Source organism: Pseudonaja textilis, chromosome 1 (assembly GCF_049901715.1).
Source record: "Pseudonaja textilis isolate UNSWEBS1 chromosome 1, rPseTex1.2, whole genome shotgun sequence".
Taxonomy (NCBI): domain Eukaryota; kingdom Metazoa; phylum Chordata; class Lepidosauria; order Squamata; family Elapidae; genus Pseudonaja; species Pseudonaja textilis.
In genome coordinates, this window is record NC_141990.1 from 197,136,420 (window position 1) to 197,156,381 (window position 19,962).

Genomic DNA, 19,962 nt, shown 5'->3' on the forward strand with positions numbered 1-19,962 from the left:
ATCAATAATTTAAATGCCACCTTAGCAAAACATCATGATTGTAACTTCAGAATCATGGAATTATAAGCCCAATATTTTATTTTTTTATGTCCACTAGCAGTAGGATGCAAGGTCTATCAAATATAAAAGTGAGGAAGAAAAAAGAAGTTTGTTAAGAAAGGATAAGCTTTTGTCATTGCAATGCAGTGATTATTGCCTCTGAAAATAGTCTTGATTTATAGAGTATCTGAATAATATTTAATCTCTTTAAAGAAGATTTCGCATATGTTGTTCTGAAAATATATGGCAGCAGGATTCAATGTATTTATGGTATATTGTCTGCATACACACACACATACATAAACACAAAATACACAAAGTGTATGCACATAATGCTAGATTATGCAACTGGGACATTTTTGCCCATTAACAGTTAATTTACACGCATAACTATGTGGATATAGACCAGGGATTCTCAATTTAAGCAATTTTAAGATATGTAGAAATACAGCTGTCAGAAATTTCCAGCCAGCATACTGGGGAAACACCGATATAAATTTCTTAACTGTACAGTCTGAGACAGGGAGCAAAACTTAATGTCATGCCCTTAAGAACGACAACACCCGGTAGAATAAAACTAAACTGGCATATTTTATTTCTACAAAATGTATAAATATTGAAAATTTACAGCAGAGTTAACATTTAATAATGATTACATTTGAAATTGGTAATTCTTGAACCACAGCCCACTCTTAAGAATTGTAACATGTACTGTGTCCCAAGCACCGCACTGTGGGAAGTTTTAAGAACAATTCTTCCAATGGATACTCCCTCTAAATTAGATGATCAAGTATCAAAAACTCACAGTGGCCATTTTAAAGGGGGTCCTCTTTGTATATTTATGCTTTTTGGGTGTCTGCTTCAGATATTTCCATTTAAAGATGCAGGGATGTGATAAATTTTGCACACTGCAGAAGCATACAGATCAGATGGTGGGACTGGCTATAAACCCCTCGGCGTGCATACTATGGCCAAATTTGGTTTTGTTAACATGTATGCAAAGCCTGGATGGGTTTGGAACATCAGTGGCTCTGCTATCCCGAACATTTATCGGGACAAAGGCACAACTTTAGTCTATTTGGAAAAAAATAAAAGTGGGGCTTCAGAAATATCGCTCAGTGTTTGGAAATACTTTCATGCTGATCGTTCACGTAATCCAAGACATTTGGCTGATGCGCAGCCACCATTTTGAGATGAGACAATAGCAATATATTTAGTAGCATTTTAATGTGGTTGAGTCTTACCAGATGCATTCATACAGTAATAGCAGCATATGCTTTAATTTATCCATACATGGAAAATACAGGTGGATAGGTGTCCATGTCAGCACGTGCGTATAAAAGGTTTGTGGAATAGTTTAAATTCTCATGATGTTGCTGTTACAATAGTTAATTGCAAACCTGATTTCCTATTGAAATGGTGTTTGTTTATTCAGTTTATAATGGTGCAGTAGGTCTTAGAAGACAGTAATATTATAAAATTTATTTCAAATTTCTTTCCTCAACCATTTCAGCCTCATAGCTTTACATTTAAGCACCCTCACTAACATATGCCTCATTGGAGACTGTATTTAGCATCTACAAATGAGATGCAACTAAAATTTATATGATCAGATATGATCTCATTAATTTCAAGTAAAAAACCTGGACTATATCGATTATCAGTACGTACTAATCACCTTTTAAAAGGCTATTTTACTTGTCTGTTGTTAAGATTAAAAATACTGTTCTTGGATTCAACAGTCCAGAAGCAGCCTCTGAAGACAGAATGAACTTATTTCCATTGGCTCAAACTTTATATACCTATCTTTCCCTCTCCAAGAAATTCCTTAAGTTTTACCTTTTCTTAAATACTGTTCTTGTTTTTAGGTATTTATACCGCATGATATCATTTTTGATACTTCTTATATTGCCCCTCGGCACATTTCTATGAAATTGGGACATTGTTTCTAATCTACGCACAGGGAGAGAAAAGCCAAATTGACTTAAATTTTCAAAAAAACAATGTTTAAATTTGAACTCAATTGCTGATATCATAAAGTGACTTTAAAAAGTGAGTAACCAATGCCATTCAAATGAGGAACAGCACACATTTTATTGATCTACAGAACACAGAGAGGACACCACAAGCTAATGTACAATCCTCTAGAACTATTCATCAAAACTTTGATTTTAGCCTTAACAGTTTAGGAATATAATGATAATGCTGGGGCATATTCCCCCATGTCCTATGGTTTGCTCACTAAAACGATGGGATGAAGTAGATATTTGATGTGGCAGTCCATGAGGTGCTCCATGGAGGCATTTCATTGGAATTAGCAGTAGGTTTAGTGAAAAGAGAACCTATGGTCTTGGTTCTGCTTATAGCCATCTGCCCGTCACTTCTTCCCTTAAGTCAAAATCCTGGCGCAGGATTGAACTGCCTTGGGATTCAGCCCCTAAAATTCCTAGATTCCTAAAAGCTTTCTTGAAATTGTGGGAATTGGAGAAGTGATTGCCTGATGGTTCCGCTGCCCCTTTCTTGAACTTTGCATACAAACTTTCAAAGACCTCTATCATTTGAGGGAAACAAAGGCTTTTATTGTTTTTAATGTCATCCTATTAACAACTTAAGAAAAAGCATTGTTTATATTGGACCCTCTTTTTAAATGAGGAAAAACAAGATAACTGGCTTCAGCTAACTTTGCAGTAACGTTCCTCACTTAACGCAAGTCACGTTTTTAAGGAATAATTTGTATTTATAATTTTATATATACCGGACTTATGCTCATGATTCCTTACACTGGATTAAGTTCTTTTTTGTATTCTTATTCAAAAATAAGTCAGACCTCATGTGTTTAAGCTTGCAGTTAACAGGAGTTTGAACAAAAGCCTTTACTTGATGGATCTGGAGCAGTATGATCCCCTGAATGATACAGATCTTCCAAGGGTCATGGCTGCTAGAGTGGCTGTAGGATGCAAAAGAGGCTTGTTGTTACTCAGATTTGTGGGGATTAAAACCTATGGAAGAGAATGGAAATACTTTCTTCTCTGGAACAAAGCCTGCTGCCGTATTACCAGTCCATTTGGCTGGGGAGTATCAAAACGGTAATCTGGAGAATAACCTAAACTTTGCTGCTTCCCAGTGTCCCCCTAACAAAGGCAATATAGAAACCACAGCCAGACTGTCCAAGATCAACCTAGAAACCTGGAATGTTGTAGATTAACCAATAACAATTCAGATTGAATCGTGTGCCCTTTAGTTAAAGGGCTGCCTTACTTGTCAAGGATCCAGGCAACATCAGATCACAGGCAGCCCTCAACTTAGGACCAATCAGTCAGTGACTTTTTATAAAATATGGACAGCAAGTGTTTTATGGCAATTCTGGAAGTTGTACAGTGTTGTCATTGTCTCCTCCCCCAGTCACAGCAAAAACTACCAATTTGGAAGAATGGGTTTGTATTTACCACTGCGGCAATCACTTAATGACTACAGATTCCCTCAACAACTGCAGTGAATTGTTTGACCCGAGGAAAAAAAGTCATCAAATTGAGTCCAATCACACGGACAACTCAATTTACACATGCAATGATTTATGATATTTATATGGTCATAGGTCAAGGACTACCTGTATTCTTGAATAAATTTTCTGTTTGCCCGCCTCTGCTGATCGGACTTTCCCCCTTCTTCAGGGAACGCTCTCTGCCTCAGCCACTCTGGCTCTCTGATTTGGATTCCAGGCTGATACTTTTATGCTCTTTTGCTTTTGATCCTGCTGAAACGGGGACATTTTCCTAGCAAACTTATATGGTACCTGTGGAGAACTCTTCTGGGATAGGAAAAGCAGACACATGAGCACCTTCAAAACCAACAGACGGGTAGTAATAATGTAAAGACAGCCTCACGTAGTGAGTCTCGTCTGCAGGAAGAACCATCTCATTTTCTCAAGATGGCCGGAATGAAATGTGAAATCTTTCGGTATTGCAGTGTGGAACTGATCTGTCCCTACTAACCAATATAGCACAATTCACAGAAATTTAGGCACGGTCATGGGGCTGAAAAAGCAAACTGCAATAAATTAAATCCAAATAAAAAATGAATAAATTTTACATACTTTCTGACCCAGTAAAGCTCACTAGAACTATACAGATTCCAATGTTGGATAAACCTTATTCCTACTTGCATCCTGGCATAGTGATATGTGACAAAAATCCTTTAAAAAAATAAAATACAGTTTATAGAGATAGTTATATCTTATCTCATGTCCTCCATTTACAAACCAGACAAATTTATTACACATGTTTTTAATTAACCCTGAACTCAGAGCTGTTCAACTTGCTGTTTGGAAGATTTATACGTCTTCGTAATAATATCTTAATAATTATTAAGGGGTGGCATTGCATTGTTGACATTTTCATGTTAGACCTACCAGCATTATAGAGCTTTTATTTATGCCTAGTGACCAAGAATCTTTAGAAATCAAATGCATTTAATAGGATAAAAAGGAGTAGCTATTGCAACCAAACTCAACTTGCAAGCTTGTGTCTAACTCATAAGCCTGTTCTTCTATCAGCACCTCATGTACTGTATTTTTCGCTCCATTAGACACACCTAGGTTTAGAGGAGGAAAATAAGAAAAAAATATGAGGTGGAGCCTGAGAGGATCACAGATAGGTGTCCTCTCATGTGCCAGCTCTGCCTATTGACTCCACCACTGAGGAAAAGAGACAGAAGAGGCGGGCAATGACAAAGACAGAAAAGGTGGGGTCCAGCACTGTAAAAAGACTCCCCCCCACCCCCGGGCTGCTATTCACCAAAGGACCAGCACCGACACACAGGCATTTCCACCCACTTTGGGGAGGAAAATGCATCTTATAAAGGGAAAAATACGGCAATCTGGATACACAGCTCTTGCTGTCTTTTATATTAATTATTAACGTAAGATTATGAAAGTTGGCCAAATGTGTTACAACGCTTGCAATGACTTCTATTTTGCAAAGGGCATCAGTGAGTATCATCAATCCCATTTCCTTACGCTTCCCTTGGCCGTGAATTCGATTTCACATTCCACGTACCAGCAACATCCTTCATCCAGTTCTGTGGATTTTAACAGAGGTTTCAGGAACAGAAATTCCACTCCTCCCCCACCCCCCGCCGACATTATACATGAAAAACATCCAATATATACAGAAATGTACTGCTGAGAAATCCTTTTCAGCTGAGCTATCGATAGGTAATGGGCTGGCAGCAGATTAACAACGGATTCTTCCTCTGTCACCATGAAGGACTGGTACAGGTACATCAACTGAGGAAAACAAATGCTTCACCATCTTTCACAATGCAAGTGAGCTTCATAAGGCATTTAACATTGTCACTTTCAAGCAACATTACAGGACAGAACCCACAGCAAGCCGCTTCCCCACCCTCTTGCAATTTTTGCTTGGTTAACCCTTCTCCGGAGTCTGCTTTTCTCAAAACTGTCACGTCTTCGTAATATTGTATATGCCAGGGTGGATAAAGCGTCCATGTGTTCAGCTGACTCGTAAAAAAAAAAAATCAGAGAAAGAGAGAGAGAGAGAGAGAGAAAGTGCAACCATGCTTTTAAGCAATTTTTTTTTTTTAAAAAAAGTAATTTTCTGGCATGTGGGCTTTGAATCAAGCATCCAAATCCTTTCTCTTCACCGACCACAAGGGAAGAAGAACATCCTTTTGTGTGAAGAGTGAGCAGATTAGACCCTTCCAAGGTCTGAGGAAGGACATGAAGTATGTGTCTTGGCTTTAGGCACCCAAGGTCATGTTACGTAGCAGCCACTGCTGGGATCGGCTTTCGCTGCAGTCCTTCATGGTTGGAACCATTTTGTCATCCTCCGAGGGCTCATCAAGACACTGGTTACTGTTCACATGTCTCAAGGTCAGTCGCTGAAAAACAAACAAGCAAACCAACGTAAAGATGACGTCAGTCAGCGCAGGCGTACAGAGGGTGACAGTGAATTACGTGTCTCAGAATCGGCTTCATACATGTCATGCCGACATGTTAGCTCCTAATAAATCCTTTGAAGTTTTTGAAGCTTGGCTTGAGGGTCATGATTTAATTAGGGCAACTGCCGGAATCCTGACAGCCAGTTGGACTAGTCAATGAATTCCTCTTACCATGTTTTGGCATGAGGGAAAATCACACAGAAAGTTCCTCAGTACTTATTATACAATGACAGGAGGAACTTGGACTGCTGTGACTCCAAGTCTGAAAGGAAAGCTATAACTTATATTCCTTTGGCAGAATGACTGCTCTACCTCCTGCTCCTTGGCACTGGTCAACTTTTTCGTGAAAAACAAATGGCTCATCTTCTATGTTTAGGAGTTACTAAAAACTAATCCTGCAAGTTTATAAAAACAAAATATCTCAAAGACATTCTAATCTAAATCATTTTTCTGAACTGACCATCAACCTCGAAAACCATGGGCTATGAGTTCCCTCTCTGAAATTGTTTTAAGTTTATTGTACTAGACATTTGTTGGAAGAAGCATGGTTTCTCTATTTTGTCTTTTCTCCCATTTCTCATGGCAGTTCCTGCTCATATAATTATGTCACCCTTCCATAATTAAAAAATGATCAATTGTTAATGTGCTACAAATGTTTAGCTATAGAAAGTGGTGCAGCTTTTGGAACCTAGGGTACTCAAAGCTAAAAATAAAAGGATTTCAATTAGCTAATTGTAATTAACCCAGAGCCTCCTTCTGTTCAGGTGATGTTTCCTTGAAGAAATTAAGCAGTCCATTATGCTCATAACCATAATTCTGTGGAGATACTTTGTGCAGTTTATATGGGAAATTTCCAACGATCTTCTCTCTTTATCAGTCTCAGATCAATTTAGACTGACAAAGCGGCATTTTGTCTTCAGATCATTCTCTAATTTATCATTTGCTATATTAATGCGAATTTATAAACATTTCTGCCTTACTTTTCATCCTATTTTAGAACCTGAAACGAGGAGACTTATAAAATGTCAGAATATCAACTGAAAAGCTTCAATTAAAAACTGTTTTTTAAAAATGTACACTAAAATCCAAGAAAGCAAAAGAGCAAAGAATAAAAACAAAAATCCATTCCAGTCAAAAATATAATCCATTATAATAGATAATGTAATTTAATATTTATTATGATTGCCTTCTCCAGGGTGGTGGTCTTGCTGGAATGAGAGGACAATAATATATTCTGGGATTTCCATTTTCCTAAGCACTTTCCACAGCTTGACAAAGGTTGACAAAATGAAAAAACTTTCTATAGAGCACATATTGACTATTATTATATAATCGTATTGTGGTTGGGTGCATAGTCAGTCAGATGTTTTGACTTGATTTAGCATTTTTGTCTACCTATCACTGAATCCTTTCCAAAGACCTGGGGTAGGCAGATGCCGTTTAATAATATTAAAGGTATTATTGCAGGATGTAAACTGTTCCAATTATCCATCATTCATCTGCCAATAATCTGCTATCAATATAATGATGTTATTCAATCATATTTTTCAGGAGGCATGGTGGCCCAATGGTGAAGATGCTCACCTCCCACTCAGAAGGTTGAGAATTCAATTCTAGGCAGTAACATATTTTTCTCCATTAGGGCGCAAAGAGAAAGTATCTGCTGCAGACTCTATGTGGGCATCAGGAAAGGCATCCTGCCAGCAAATGCTCAACTGCATTCAGTCACCCCACTCCCACCCCAAAGCAAGGGATTACAGGGCCATAAAAAGAAAAAATAAATCACATTTTTCAATATAATGGTGATATTTAGCGTATACTTCTCCCTTCCCACAAGCTCAGTATTGGGTATTTCCAATCTGTAAAGTACTAGGCAGAGAGAACAAAACTGAAGTTAAACTTTGACAAAATGAAGTTATTATATTTTCCAAGAGCTGAATTTTAAGATTTGGGAGATGCAAAGCTATTTTGTATTGTGTTGCACTTCCTTTTAAAAATCAGATTTGTAGTCAAGAGTTTTTCTGGACCCAGCATTAGTATTGGACACCGCATAACACCAGCAAGGGAATTCGGATAAAAACTAATTAAACTTTTGCATTCTAATCTGGGAGAAGCAGGTCTTCTTAACTTCTTCATCGTGGTTATAGCACCTCAAAGCTGTACTGCCCCATTGCAACCTTTTGGGACAGCCCTTGAAGATTATCTGGAAATAACACAGGGTTCTCCCTCCTCCGAAATACCCTCATTGATTTCCAGTTGTTTCTAGCCCAATGTTGCACTCTGCCCGATATTCTGGCATCTTTTAGGAAACCTACCTCGGTTTAAATTAACATCAATGATTAATTCCTTTTTCTTCTGAGCAGAACTAGTATTATTGATCTTGATCTGCTAATTAAGCGGCAGCAGTTTGCTTCCAGGGAAACCGAATGCTAAGTCTGCTTTCTGTTCAGAGTCCCAAGACCTTAGCTGTTTGACCCTTCCAACTCTGTTATTCTATGTTCTAGGAAAAAGGCGTTATTCTATGTTCTATAGATGCCATTTTGTGTAAGGACTCCACGCTTTTTAAAAATGGAACTGTTTTCTTGAGATGGTTGAAATAATGAAATTGCACAAACGCCTTAACTTTTGCATTATGCTGAATTTCATGCTAAATTGATCCAAAGATGGTTTGGCAATTTCTACCCAGAAAAAAAAAAACATTCAGAAAAGTAACAAAGGAGGTTTTCTTCTTACTTTAGACAGACTGCTGTGAAATTCCCAGAGAATCACTTAAGACTATTTCATAATATGTAGTAGCCCATTGTAAATAGGTTATTTTTCTTCTAAGACGTACATATAATAGAGAGCCAAAATGCTTTAAGAAATAATTCTGAACAATGAAAGTACCATATTTTAGAATCAGTTGAATGGGAGGCTTCATGACTCTCTTCTGGATTCCAAATCAAATATAGACCTAATATGTCACCAGCTGTTTCTTTGTATTTGTTGTAGAATTTTACATAACAAAAACATGTTGACTATTTCAATGGCCTCCTATAAACACTTATTCCTACAATTCTATCATTATGTAATGCTATTTCGAAGATTTGCTTCTTTTTTGGCCAACAATCAATTACATTAGAAAAATCTCAGCAACAAAACCACCCAGTCTGTAATTTCTTTCATTATTTAGTACCAGATTAAGGTTTTCTAACATATTCAAGACATTTAATAACTCATAACACTATATTTAGCCCTTTTTGTCTTAGTCAGACAGGACTTTTCAAAAGAACAAAGATGTTATTATAACAAATTATATTCTTTTAGCAATGTGTGTATATATTATATGGGGTTCTTCTAATATTACAAGATATCATTAACAGTAAAATTAATAGAAAAACTTGTTTGCTTTATAAGTAATATTTTGAAATGCTCTGGCAAGAAAATTATAATGCTAAGATATCCATTTAACTTCTGGATTGTATTCTTTCTAATGTTAAATTTTGTACAGTGAAAAGGGCACTTTGCAAACAAGTACATAAAATTCACCATGATCATTATCGAAAGCGCTATGCAACATATTCTATCTACCACAAAAATATACAATACAATTTTCTATTTTGATTGTATTTACTTACAGTATTACAAGGCTGCTTTTCAAGTACTGCATCCAGATGGCATACACAACAGTTCCACAATATAGTTTAAAAAAAACCAAATTATTAAAACATGGTCTCAATTATTATAAGCAGAACAATGATCAACTGAAAAAGCACAGATATAATTCCCAAGGCAGGGCAATTTTCAAGCTTACAGAACTGCAATTCAGAAGGGAAATATATTAACCACTGGTGAGTGCAACTGAATTCCAAACATATTGATGAAGGCTAATATGATTTGGGGGATCAATTACTTTATGGATTTCACAGTTTGTGTAAATTGAGCATATCTTGAGAAATGTTCCTCAAGATATCCTGGCTTTGTGGTATACAAATTATTGTTTGACACTATAGACCAGGGGTGTCAAACTCGAGGTCTGCGGGCCAGATCCAGCCCTCGGGGTGCTTAAATCTGGCCTGCAGTGCCCTGGAAATAGTAAAAGACCGGCCCGCAGTGCCTCTGGCAGCAAAAATGGGGCACAGGGGGCTACACCTGGCTCCCCATAACCCATTTTTGGCTTGGACGGCCTCCTGTAGCACTCTGTCAACCAAAACAGCCCCGTTTTGGACAGCAAAGTGCTGCAGGAGGCATCCTTCCCATCTCCCCCCCACCCCCGCAGCCCACAGAGAACTACAGTGCTGATCTAGCCCTCGAAGAAATCCAGTTTGACACCCCTGCTGTAGACCAAATAGTAAAATACAGTACAGAAGCGTGGAGATGGTCCAGCAAGAGGGCACAGTTATGGTGGAGCAATCCTCCAAAGCAATTACATGTTTATTTACAAAGGCCTTCACTCTTAGCCTTCATCTCTGCAGTTGCCATGCCACCATTCATTGAACTCGAATGAGATGGATTCCAACCTGAATTCAGATAAACCAAAGTTAAAAGTACTTGACATTTTTCTGAAAGCTCACTCTTAGCAGCAGATTTTAATTTAAATCTTCCTTGACTGCACTTTTTTTATGTTGCTCTGTTACACACTCAGTTCTCATGATTGCATTTCTTTTCCTATTGTGGGTATTGGAATTATCCTGTAGTGATAAAGACACTACATAAACATGACACTCATCATTTTACAGACAAAATGGAGCATTTGATTTCTTGTCAAAAGGCATAGAAAGATTCAAAATGGCTGAGAAAATTGCTTTTGATAGTGAGATATTAAGGCTTCTAATAGTTTTACTAAACTACAATTAGCACTTATTGCACTAAATGTGAGATAAAAATTTCTTTGAAGGTATTTTTATATGGAAGGGTGTTTCAATTTGAAAGAATGATTTGATGATCATAAAGCTGTACAGCAGAACTTCTGCTTTGGTAAAGTTATTTTAAACTAATTTCCAATCTGTTCTTACAGAACCAAGGACTTCAATTATAACTAATAATAATGCTGTAAGCCACTTGGAATCTCTGTGAGTTGAATGGCCATATACATTTGTTTCACACATACATAAAAATAAAAGTGGTAAATAAAGTTTGCTCTGATAGTATCAACATGGCAAAGGCTCACTTTACACAACATTCATTAAAACAAACCTGAGAAACACTTTGTCTTTACACAATGTTGTAAGTTGGCTGTCTGCTACCACTATTGTAATAACAGATTCACAGAACCATAAAATCAATGCCAGGAATGGTGGCTTCTGTAACACAGAAGCCACCATTCTTGGCATTGACTCTATGATTTTTATACCATTTTACCTCCAGAAAATCATAAAGGCATAAATAGCAGTCCATCCTCTTTATAGGATTGTACTAAGAAGTTAGACTAAGTGGTATAGCTTAATTGGCTGAGGAATTCTGGGACTTGAAGTCCACAAGTCTTAAAGTTTCCAAGTTTAGAGACACCTGGCTTAGACCCAGAGCCTTATTTTCAAAAGTGGCTCTGAACTCAAATCTGGGTTCTCTAGCCACAATCCAATGGTTTAATTACACTTTCATTTGCTATGCTATATAACTGGATTGGATTAAATGTTGGGCAGCATTTGAATTCCCAAAGGAGCCTGACCTGCTGGCATGTTGATTCAGCAGATAATCAAACACTGGCTATCGCCACAAATATTTTTCCCACTTTAACATTTAGACACTAGACACTTTGAAAATAGATGGTTTAAGGTACTGCAATGCAACTAGATTTTAAACAGTTTTTAGAATTAAGTAAGATATGCAAACAAATGAACTACACCACAGAAGGTATATCTAGCTTTTATCAAAATTGTTTTTGACATAGATTTACAGTAAGTAGCATTAATAAATGCAGTTATTATATTTTCTTTATGCTATTTTACCTCAATACTAGACCTTAGTCTATAGTGGTAAGTAGGAGGGAGGGTGAGAAGGAAAATAATTACCGTATTTATTATTATTTTTCATGATACCTACCTCTAGGCATCTACTAAAGGAAATAATCGGTGGAGCTTTTAAAAATGTTCCTAAAAACCTCCAGCCGAGTATAGTTTTTCAACAACCACTTCTGAAAAGGGCTGTCATTACAAGGCTGCATAATGGGACCATGAATGGCATCTTCTATCCTGCTTACAGTCAGACAAGACTGGGTAATAACATGAAGGAAGGTGTGTGTCTGTGAGACAGAAAAATGGCACAACAAGCAGAAATCATGAAGCAAAGGATAAACCTCTCTATCCAACCTGAAAAGGTGAATGAACCTTATGTTCACACAGCTTAAGTCATTATCTTAAAACAGTCTTAATATTTACATGGGTTTCATAAAACATTAACACAAATCAACATATTTATACTCTAGAAAGAGTGCAGAGAAGAGCAACAAAGATAATTAGGGGAGACTAAAAATATAAAGAACTATTGCAGGTATGCCTAGTTTAATGAAAAGAAGGATTAGGGGTGACATCATAGCAGTGTTCCAATATCTCAGGAGTTGCCACAAAGAAGAGGGAGTCAAGCTATTCTTCAAAGCACCTGAGGGCAGAGCAAGAAGCAGTGGGTGGAAACTAACCAAGGAGAGAAGCAACCTTGAACTATGGAGAAATTTCCTGATAGTTAGAACAATTAATCAGTGGAACAATGTGCCTCCAGAAGCTGTGAATGCTCCAACACTGGACATTTTTAAGAAGAGATTGGACAACTACTTGTCTTGGACTAGAAGACCTCAAAGATCCCTTCCAACTCTGTTATTCTCTTATTTTGTTATTTTTTTTTATCAAACTAATAAGTAGTTTTACTGCTTCTGCCCAAACAAGCTGTCTGTAAAGTCAGATATGTCTACATGTGTGTATACTATTATTTGATCACAACTGTTATAATTCTTGAGACTTTATTTTTATTTTATTGGAAATTTAATATGTCTAAAGTAGTCTGCAGGGAATGACGTGATAGATAAATGGCAACAATTAATCAATGTTCCACAGAATTGGACAGATACAATCAATTCAAGAAATAAAAATCCAGAATTTGAGATGTAGAGAACATAGTTGTGAGGAAATTATACCAAAACAAGGCTTGGTAACCTGTACTACACCAAGTATCGTTGAACTGCTCCCAATATCACAAAGAGATATGTCTAGTTTTGAGGGAAAATGTGATTTAGTCAACAAATATAATTCTATTTATAAAATTCTCATGTCATTTATTTCACCATTAAAAACATGCCCAATAGACTTCAATTGATGCCATGGTTTATTTATCCTCTAGCTAAAATGAAATGTTTGAAAATAGCTCTGAAATACAACAGATCATCAGGAATATGTTCATTGGCCACAAACTTATCTATCATTTAATTCTTCCCATTGTTCTTTCATTTTATTAAGTAAGGTGCAATCTCTACTGGACAGAGTTTTTCAAATCTCTCAATGATTTTCTTCATTAGCTTAGAGCAAATACACATTGTTTATGGATAAATTAGGAACAAAACTTGTGGCCTTCTGGGGAGATCTTGCATTCAGCAGATGGGGAAGATAAATTGCAGCCTAGTCCAGATTTATTTCCAACTCAATCTGAAAAGTGTCCTTTTCATTTGACCTCACCCAGTTCCAGAAAGAATTTTTAAAAAAAATCAAAGTCCAATTATTAGCTTCATCAATTTTTGGATTCTCTAAATTTAAGAATCTAAATGAAGAGACAACAGAAGAGTAAACTACCAGGTCCGGTAAAAAAACAGACTGTTTTCTATGAAAATAATTCTCTGTCTCTTGCCCATTTTTTTGCTTTCCGGGAATTACTGACATTAGCCAGAAGCAGCAGAAGGGTGTCAAAGCAATCTTAGGCCAAAAAAAAACCCAGAATTAAATATAAATTGTCCTTGAGGACAGAGAAGTTAGTAAGATTGCTAGGGTCAGTCTGGAGGCTCCCCCTCCATCCATCATGACATTGTACACAATCTTTCCCTTGTACTTGTTATACTCTTCTGCTTTTGCTAAATATATTTCCTCACTTATTTCATTGCCCCTTCTGACTTGTGCAACAATACGCTTTTAATTAATTCCCATAAAAATTAGTGCCTCGTGGGGACCGTTAATCCACTAGGTTTCAGCAGGGTTTTACAAATCTGAAAAAGAGCGATCGCCTTGGCTATCTGGAGACACTTCAACTAGGCCTTTACCCTAAGATAAAATTGCTTACGGTGTGCCGCCTTCACTCTGTCTTACATTTAAGCAATGGCACAGCTCCTTAAGTAGTTGATATAGCTAGTCCTCAACCTACAACATTCATTTAATGACCATTCAAATTTACAATGGCACTGAAAAAAGTGACTTAATATTTATTAAACACATAGTCAGCAAATCAAAGAGTTATGGATGCAAAAAGTAAGAATGGCATTGCAAAACATTTTCAATTAAAAGGGAATATATTCAAAAGTTCTGACTACAGGGAATTTATCTGCATGCAGTGCAGCCAAACTTATCTCAGATCCATGCAAATTCCTATTATTAGCTATCATTCAGTCCTGCCAATTTAGAGAAAAACAATGAACCCCGTGAAATGCTTAATCTTTCAGTTTACAAATAAAACGAGTCTTATCGAACATAAACAGTTCTGAATCGTGAGCCAATTTACCAAAACCTTAATGGACTGATCTGTAACTTTAAAACATACTAATATACCAAAAACGTTTCATTACAATATTTAATCTATACAGCAGAAACCTTTTCAATTATCAAAATAATGTAAAAAGGTTGGTTGGAACCAGCTAATTGAGCCTGTCACAGCGTGCCTCACAAGGATTATTACACTGACTGTCTAATGGAAGTAGCAGCCGGTCACTCAAAATAACAATGACTCTACATCTTAACAGCTTTCAGGAAAAGCACAAAGCACTGTTTGTAAGCACTGTGAGAATTAAATTAAAAGACCCCACATATTGCCAATGGTAAACACATATTAGTTTCCCATCTCCCTGTGTTCTCTAGTTCTCATCTCCGTTTCTTTGCAAATGTAGTGCTCTGATGAATTTGATTCTCATAAATACATATCCCAATGTTCTGATATAATGTGCCTCCTGAAAGATTTATTATGCAATATCAAATGCAATTGGATCATTTCATTCATTTTGCAGGTGCAGGGATAAAAAACCAGAAATGAACTTTCTGTTGGTGTGACTCTTCACAATGAATACATTTCTGAGTAATTTTTTTTAGAAAGACAATCCGCAAATATTTTTTGCATAAGCACACCAACATGCCTACTGTCCCTGTCCTATTGTTTCTTTTCTTTTTTTAAATTTTTCTTATATGTATCCATGTATTCATAACTATGTTTTTACCTATTATCTTGTAAGCAATTGACAAATAAAAATAAAATAAATAAATAAATAAATGACATTTTCTCTTTTTATCTATGTGTCTGTGTCCTTTTCTATTCTCTGCAAAAATGTAACACATAACACATTTATCTTCAACTATCAGCATTAGCATCATGTTACATGTAACAGGAAATGGAGAATCTATTCTTATAAAATAGTCTACAACTAAACAAAGTTCATATATATCACAAAAGCAGTACCCAAGTGAAATCCTAAACTAAAATCAATCACAGGGATTATTAGTTTCAAAATGCTTACCTCAAAGTTGTATTCCCATTTACCTGCATGCTAACAAAAGCAAAAGAATTGCAATATACAGTCAAACTATGACCCAGGAAAATGTGTAGAAAGCATTATGTTTGTTCCAACTGCCTATGTCATCTCCAGGCCTTATGATAGAGAGAGTCAACTAAATACTTCAAGAATCTAAATCTTGGTAGTAAAGGTTAAAGCATATGTCCAGTCAGATTTTTTTCCATAAAAGCAATAGTGACAGAAATAGTCTTTCTTTATTTGAGTAACTGAGAACCAGTTGGGTGTTGTGGTGAAAGCACCAGGCTAGAAGCTAGGAGACCATGAATTCTGGCGCTACCTTAGGCACAAAGCCAGCTGGGTCATCTTGGGCCAGTCATTTCTCTCTCAGCCCTAGAAAGCAGACAAGGCCAAACAACTTTGGAAAAACCTGGCCAAGAAAACTCAGTCAGACAAGTCATCAGAAGTAAAAATAAAAAACTAATATGAAGGCATGTGTGCACACATGTGCTCTCCCTCCCTCCCTCCCTCTCTCTCCCTCACACACACAAAAATTTGGGAAAAGATTGCAATTCAAGGTGATCATCCTTAAAGCCCTTCATGGCATGGTCCAGATCATGTGAGGGATTGTCTCACTCCCCTGGATTGGCCTGTCCCACTCATGCCAGCATAGGTGGCATGCTGTAGGTACCATCAGACCCCAGTTGGCGGGGTCTAGGAGGAGGGTCTTCCGTGCTGTTGCTCCTGCACTCTGGAATATCTTGCCCCTTGCTGTGAGGTTGGTCCTAACCCTCCTATCTTTTCATAAGGGCTTAAAGAGTTAGCTCTGCCAGTTGGCTTGGGGCCCCAGTGGGGGAACAGCGCAATAGAGGTGGTTAACAGAGTAATAACAGATCCTACTTCCCACCCCCACATGTCCTTGGTTTTAATGTCTGGTAAGATGGGCAGCCAATAAAATTTATAAATAAATAATAAGATTCATAAAACCAAATATACCTATGCACTGTGTATGTACCAAACAAGTAATTAGAAATCAAACTAAGAGTTAAAAATCAAACTATGAGTTTCATACATAAAGATTTGGAAATCTGTGCTTTGGTCATAAATCCTGCATGTTCCCTTGTTGAAAACAGCATGGTAAAATTGTAAAGGGCTCATAAAGAATAATGCAACAGCAGCAGGATACCATAAACAACATACTGAAATAGTAGATGCAAAGTTACAAGAACGTAATTTACCAAAGCTGTATCAGCGGTATCAATTCACATATTCAGAGTTCTCTCCTTAAGTTGGTATAACAAGGAAACAACTGTTCAAAATTTAGCTGTTTACACAACTATGAGAAGATGCTGCTTGACGCCACAAAATGATCATTTCTGAAATAATATACTGGCTCTGAATTAAGAGAAACCCAAGAAATTGTGATGATAGAAAGATAGATAGATAGATAGATAGATAGATAGATAGATAGATAGATAGATAGATAGATAGATAGATAGATATAGATAGACCAAATTTTCAAAATGTTAGCTATCTATTGTCACTGCAGGGACATTAATGGGATTACATGATTAATTAGATGTTAAGTGGTACCTCACAACACAAGCTCTATAATTCAGTGATGGTATTCTACCGGTTCGGTCCAGTTCTGCTGAGCTGGTAGCGGCGATGAGCAGCAGAGACAGAACCAGTTCTCTCCACCGCTCTGCTCTTGGGCCCACCCTCCCATCCAGGCTCCCATACTCACCTTTATCCCCTGAATTTGAAGCGCAGCTGCTTTGCGCGGCACAGTAGAGTGCTGCGCGGCAGCTGCTGAAGCGACCGGGAGAGTGCAGGCTTGCAAGAGGTGAGAACGCCTCTGCACCTGGGCAAACACTTCTGAGCCTGCGCAAAGTGTGGGTTTGGTGCATGCACGCATGCAAAGTGTGTGCACGTGTGCAAAGCGTACCCACCAAACCACGCCCACTGAACCAGTGGTGAAAATATTTGAATCCCATCACTGCTATAATTAAATATAAAGATGGTGTAAGAGGGAAAAATGCATAACTTTCATTTTAGAATTCTGTATTTTAGAAATTCAGGCATCAAGGGTAATATGATTTCTATGTGGGCTTTTCACGTGCAAGATGCTGGGACTTTTTATGTACAAGACTTGGTGACCATCTCTCCTTTATTTATTTACTTAGGCTTCTATACTACTAAATGCCCATAGGCACAAAGCAGCCTACAGAAGAGCTTATCTAGGGTTAAAAGAGACCTTAAGAAAGCCAACTGTTCAGCTCCCCACCAGCCATGACAGTGTTATCCCTGAGGGAGTAACCAAACCTCCATCTGTCCAAATGCTGTCTTGTGTTTTTTATATTACCAACTTCCAAAATACAAATACATAAAGGGAAAAAAAGGCACGTGCAACTCTTTCATGTATGCCTCTAATGATCTGATTTTGGGGAAATGTGGGCTAGAGAATAATTGACAAGTTTGGATTAGGGGACAAATCACCTTTGTTGACAGTTGTAAATGCTGCATGTGGGTCATGGAGGAGGAGGGAGAAGGAAGGAAGATAAAAACTGAAAGTGATGAAATCTTCACAAAAGCTGCATCATCTTTATCACTGTCGTCATCATCATCACCACCACCACCACCACCACAATTATATTCCCCCACCACCTCACCCTTTAAAAAGAAGAAACAGATTCCAATATATGTATTCTATCTGCACAGTATCTATATTTTTCCATTCAGGAAATAATGGCAGGAGGGAAATAAGATTGGGGTTTTTAAAATGGGGCTGCCTAGATGTTTCAGCTGACCCAGAATGCAATGGCAGTGTATATTACATTTCTGCTCCACAAGCTGCACCGATTGCCAATTTGCTTCTGAGCAGTGGTGGGATTCAATTTTTTTTACTACCAGTTCTGTGGGTGTGGCTTGGTGGGCGTGGCAGGGGAAGGATACTGTAAAATCTCCAGTCAGAGGTGGGATTTGCCGGTTCTCCGAACTACTCAAAATGTCCGCTACCAGTTCTCCAGAACTGGTCAGAACCTGCTGAATACCATCTCTGCCTCTGAGTCTCAATCAAAGGGCTGGTTTTGACATTTAAAGCCGTTCAGAGCATGGACTGAATATTAGCCCACCTTGTTAGATCTGGCAGAGAAGGTATGCTGCAAGTGCCATTACTAAGGATCTATATTTTGTGGGTCCCAGGAGAAGTGCCTTTGTGGTGCCCATCTTATGAAATAGTTTTCCTCCTGGAATTAGATTAGCTCCACCTTTTTTGACATTCTGGAAGGCCCTCAAGACCTGGTTGAAATTATTGGGCTTGGACCTCCCAGGGAAGTGGAGACTTGCTTAGATGGCTCCATTGCTGAGCTGATTATTTTTATCCTCTCTTCCCTTACGGTTTGTGCCTCTGTTGATGTGATTTGTGTGTGTGTATGTATATACATGTGTGTGTGTGTGTGTGTGTGTGTGTGTTTTCATAGATTTTCATGGGTACAGGTATGCAGGTCTTGGCATGTTTGGGTCTTTTTCCATGTAAGATTGAGAGCATCTTGGCAACGTTTCGATGAGGTCCCATTCGCCATCTTCAGGCTGGTGCTTTTGGCTTCGTGCTTGTGCGAGCAAAGCATGATTGGAGCTGCCGTCTCCCTATATATACTGGTGGGGAGGTTGGCTGTGTTATCATTTCTTGATTGGTTGATGGAGTTGATGTTTGCAGATTGGCTGGCTTTTTCATCAGAACATGTGTGGCTGAGGTATTGGCTGTGTGTCTATCAGCCTCCTGTGTTGTAACGACCTGGGTAACAGGCTGTGTGATGACCTTCTGAGTTCTATTGTTGTGACATCCTGGGTCTTGTGCTGTAATCTCCTGGGTCATTGGCTGTGTTGCAACATCCTGAAGTTTTGTGGTATAACCTCCTGAGTTCCGTGATGTGATATCCTGAGCGGGTGGCTGTGATGTGACGTTCTGGGTTTTGGTTTGGCTCCGAGTTTGAGGCCTGGATATGTGATCATGGCATGTGTCTGTGGTTTTGATCTGATTGTTATGTGCCACCCAGAGATGACAGACAGACAGACAGACAGACAGACAGACAGAAAGAAAGAAAGAAAGAAAGAAAGAAAGAAAGAAAGAAAGAAAGAAAGAAAGAAAGAAAGAAAAACAGCATAGGAGAAATTCTTAACCCATGTCCAGGGCTGCAAGTTGGATCAGAATTAATACTCCCTATATGCTGTAGTGGTTAAAACACAAGGCTAGTAATCAAGAGACTGAAAGTTCTACTCCCACTTAGACACAAAGC

The 19,962-nt window shown here is 37.9% G+C and overlaps 1 protein-coding gene across 8 annotated transcripts in view; it reads right to left on the reverse strand.

Annotated features, from left to right (window-relative positions):
- Window positions 1-611: 611 nt before the first annotated feature.
- Window positions 612-19,962, reverse strand: part of GALNT13 (polypeptide N-acetylgalactosaminyltransferase 13) — a 228,686-nt gene continuing 209,335 nt past the window's right edge. For 3 of the 8 annotated variants that reach the window (XM_087920192.1, XM_087920193.1, XM_087920194.1), the window contains exons 12-15: window positions 15,671-15,700; window positions 12,019-12,217; window positions 9,615-9,640; window positions 612-5,937 (exon numbers count right to left, since the gene is read on the reverse strand). In XM_087920192.1, coding sequence (XP_087776318.1) covers window positions 12,032-12,217; window positions 15,671-15,700 — 216 coding nt within the window. In that variant the 3' untranslated portion in view covers window positions 612-5,937; window positions 9,615-9,640; window positions 12,019-12,031. Of the gene's footprint in view, window positions 5,938-9,614; window positions 9,641-12,018; window positions 12,218-14,184; window positions 14,558-15,670; window positions 15,701-19,962 lie in introns of those variants that run through there. The other 5 variants (XM_026697214.2, XM_087920196.1, XM_087920197.1 and 2 more) reach the window with 4 other exon arrangements.